The 3,933-nt window shown below is 49.6% G+C and overlaps 1 protein-coding gene across 1 annotated transcript; it reads right to left on the reverse strand.

Annotated features, from left to right (window-relative positions):
- Positions 1-507: 507 nt before the first annotated feature.
- On the reverse strand, positions 508-3,305 carry TP53RK (TP53 regulating kinase). The gene is made up of 2 exons (XM_025470305.3): positions 2,985-3,305; positions 508-1,096 (listed from the first exon to the last, which is right to left on the reverse strand). The coding sequence occupies exons 1-2, from the start codon at positions 3,265-3,267 to the stop codon at positions 618-620; spliced, it is 762 nt and encodes a 253-aa protein (XP_025326090.2). The 5' UTR covers positions 3,268-3,305; the 3' UTR covers positions 508-617.
- Positions 3,306-3,933: the final 628 nt, after the last annotated feature.

Genomic DNA, 3,933 nt, shown 5'->3' on the forward strand with positions numbered 1-3,933 from the left:
TACAAGACTAATTGGAGTAAAGCAGCATTTTTCCTTTCTTGACTATGACCCTCAAAAAGAAGTATACTTTATATCAAAACCCGGTATATACCCTTGTCTACATACACCTTTGAAACAAGTTTTCTAAAACAGTACTTACATGTCATGCACTCTGATTTCCTAGTCTATGATACTACTTCAGTTTTAAAATGCTGGTGATATCCCATATATTGGTTTCCAAAGGACTAGGCCATGCACACAACAAAAAAATGCTGGATTAGCAGGCTGATAGAGACATCCGTCACCAACTGAGACTTTGTCTTTGTCTCACCCAAAGGACTGAAAGGCAAATAACATCCTCATTATGTGGTTCAATGTTCTGCAATGCCATGTCCACGTACCCAACGTATATATGGCACAGCGGGAGAAAGCCTGTCCTAGATTTCTTTTAGATACACAATTCTGCTTAGAATGTGTTGAGAACTGTGGACAATAATGATACTTAACAAGCATGATCACAGACAGCACTTAAAATGTCTCAACACCTTTATTTAGGTCTAATCTCGTATTTGGAGCACTCCTTCACGTTCCTTTTGACATAAATGGCCTAAATGCCTGTACGCATCAAACAGACCCTTCTACCCAACCATGGACCTCTTTCTTCCTCTTAGGCGAACTTCATCTAATTTTTTTAACACTGGCCTGGACTTTTTGGAGAAGGTGGAGTAGCTTTTCAGGAAGGCTTCAAACACAGTCTCAGTTTTGGGGTGGGTACTGAGGAAGGCTTTCTCTAGCACGTAGAGGTCAACTCCCTTATCTTCTGGAAGTGCTGAAATGAAACTCAGCCCAAAGTCTATGAGCACAATGTTCAGCTGTTCCACGGGGGGTTTCAGGAGCATGTTCGAGGTGGTGAGATCACCATGAATGAGGTCTTCATCGTGCATTCGAGCCAAAACCTGCCCAACTGTCTTGGCTAGGCTGAGGAGACTTTGAGGAGTTTTTTCAGTCTCCATGGTAGACTGAATATAATCTCGAACAGTCACTGAGCCTTCGATTTCTTCCATGTATAAGCAGTTGGATGCATAGTCTACAAAAAAGACAACTGGAGCAGATATCCCTGCAATCAAGATATAAATGGTTATTGGATTCAATTCTTTCCTAATGTTAAGTTTGATTTTCAAAGACTGAGCCAGACTTTTACAGTGCACATCTGCTTCTTCTAGGAAAAGAGATTTAGGAATGCTGCAGAACAGTACAACTTAACTCATCTGGAAGTTTCTTTCCCTGTTCATGCCCTGCAGGACTGTGCCTTAAGCTACCCCACAGCTAGGTTTAGGAGTGCCAAAGCGCCCTCCTCCTTTCCACTCTTTATGACTGGATTTCATGTGTCATACTTCTTCCCTAAACAACAACAGCAAAGAGCCAGAAGGGTAAGCATAGTCAGAGTAGGTTCTTGTATCCTCAGAAGGATTCAGATGGGCCAAACAATGTGTTGCCTGAAATATTCACCTTTACAGTCAGAAAGGGTGGATTCAAATCCTGGCTCCCTTCCTTATTAGTTGTTTGACCTAAAAGTCAAATCAATTCTCCAAGCCTCTGCTTCTGTTTATAGAATATGAATCATTCAAGAATTCATTGCATTCAAAGACTGAATGACAATCAGGCCCAGCACGCTTTTCTACATACTGGAGCCATCTCAGTTGAGGATACAGCAGGAAACAAAGCAGCTATGATCCCTACTTAATGGAAATTACGTCCTAGAGAGAGTGAAAATAGAGAACAGGAGCACACAAATAACCCCATTAAATCCATGCAAGGGCAGATGTCTGCTTGCTGGCTACAAAATTTCTCCAGCTCTCCCATCACCTAACAATGTCCTGGTGTAAAGCAAGTGCCTAAAGAATATTAATAGGGCAGCCTGGGTGGCTCAGCGGTTTAGTGCCTGCCTTCAGCCCAGGGTGTGATCCTGGAGTTCCGGGATCCAGTCCCACATTGGGCTTCCTGCATGGAGCCTGCTTCTCCCTCTGCCTGTGTCTCAGCCTCTCTCTCTGTGTGTCTCTCATGAATAAATAAATAAAATCTTTTAAAATATTATTTTTAAAAAAGAATATCAATAAAAGAAAGAAAGGACATGTAAATGTCAAAGGCCAGTGTTTGAGTCAGAGTAATGGGCTGAGAGCCTGGCTGGGTCACTAACTGTGCAACCTTGAACAAGTTACCTGAGCCTCAGTTTCTCATCTGAGGACAAGGCATACCCTGGTGGTGTACAATGGTGTTTTATTGATTTATTTTAAAATATTTTATTTACTTATTCGTGAGAGAGACAGAGGCAGAGGCAGAGACACAGGTGGAGGGAGAAGCACCTTGGCTCAGTTTAGCCGGGATCCCGAAGCCAGGACTCGATCCCAGGACCCTGGGATCGTGACCTGAGCCAAAGGCAAATAAATGCTCAACCACTGAGCCACCCGGGCGTCCCTTAACGAAAAAGCAAGAAAGGATTCAATGAAATCTAAAATGGACTGAGTGCTGTGGACCAGCCATACATTCCAACGTACTGTGAATTCCCTTCACAGGGGAGGACGCCTAAGCCGTTTGTTGCAAGCTTTGCATAGGAAGCGGTGGGGGGCGGGGGGAGGGGGTGTCGGTATTTGAACCCAGAGAGCCTGGCTCCACGGCAAGCATTGTAATTCCTTAATTAAAAGGAAGGAAATGAAGAGAGAATGCACGGGCACGGAGACGGTAGAAATGGGGAAACTGAGGCCCGGGGCGCTCGGCGTCGCGTGGAGTACCAGCGGTAGAGCAACGGCTCCAGGACACATGCTCGCGGCCGCTAGAACCAGCTGCTAAGAAACGCGGCTCCCGGAGAAGGGATGAAACGGAGAGCGAGGGCGGAGGGCAGAAGTTCAGGCAGGAGGTGCACGGCGGGGGGGGGGAGACCTCTCTCTCACGGAGACCCCCGCCCCGCCCCCGGCCGCCCCGCCCAGCGCCCGGCCCGCCCGCCTCACCTGCGCGGCGGCAGCGGAGCAGCGCCCGGGCCTCCTGCACCGTCCGCCGCCGGCCGAGCCGCGCCTCCAGCGCCGGGTGCCGGTAGCCCTTGGGGAAGCGGTGCTTCACCACCGCCGCGCGGCCCTGGAAGCGGCCGCGGAACACGCGCGCCTCGGCGCCCTGCTTCACCAGTTCCAGGCCGCTCAAGAAGCGGCCGTTCCGCTCCCGGGCCGCGGCCAGCGCCTCGGCCTCCCGCGGCGGCTCCTCGCTCTCGGCGCCGGCAGCGGCGTCGGGGGCCGCCATGACTGCGCCTCGGCGCCGCCTCTCGGAGCCCGTCGCCTCTCTCCGGAAACTGCCGGCGATGTTCGGCTCGCCCCGTGAGTCTTCGGGCCTCTTCGGCCACTCCGAGGCCGACGCTTCCGCCTGTGGCAGTGGCCCCGCCTCCCACATCTTCGGCTATCTCCGTGCGCCCTCGGCAACCCTCGGCAACTCTCGGCCGTCCTGGGCTCTCTCCTGAAGTGCCGGGTTTCTTGGTCGGCCTTGGTGCCCACGCCTCCCAGTTCTTGGGCCCTTTGCGGAAATCGTTTATTGATTGTATCCCCTCTTCACTCTTTTTTTTTTTTTAAAAGATTTTATTTATTCATTCATAGAGACAGAGAGAGAGAGAGGCAGAGACACAGGCAGAAGGAGAAGCAGGCTCCATGCAGGGAGCCCAAAGTGGGACTCGATCCTGGGTCTCCAGGGTCACCCCCCCGGGCTGCAGGCGGCGCTAAACCATTGTGCCACCGGGGCTGCTTGCTTGCTTGCTTGCTTGCTTTCTTTCTTTCTTTCTTTCTTTCTTTCTTTCTTCTTTCTTTTCTTTCTTTCTTCTTTCTCTTTCTTTTTCTTTCTTTCTTCTTTCTTTCTTTCTTTCTTTCTTTCTTTCTTTCTTTCTTTCTTTCTTTTCTTTCTTTCTTCTTTCTCTTTCTT

The sequence above is a fragment of the Canis lupus genome, chromosome 24 (genome assembly GCF_003254725.2).
Source record: "Canis lupus dingo isolate Sandy chromosome 24, ASM325472v2, whole genome shotgun sequence".
In the NCBI taxonomy this organism is placed as follows: Eukaryota; Metazoa; Chordata; class Mammalia; order Carnivora; family Canidae; genus Canis; species Canis lupus.

Bases quoted from the DNA above. Each gene is read 5' to 3' on its own strand.
- TP53RK (XM_025470305.3), bottom strand. From the start codon at position 3,267: ATGGCGGCCCCCGACGCCGCTGCCGGCGCCGAGAGCGAGGAGCCGCCG. The intron at 1,097-2,984 runs GTGAGGCGGGCG...TCTTGATTGCAG, and splicing joins GCTCCGCTGCCGCCGCGCAG to GGATATCTGCTCCAGTTGTC.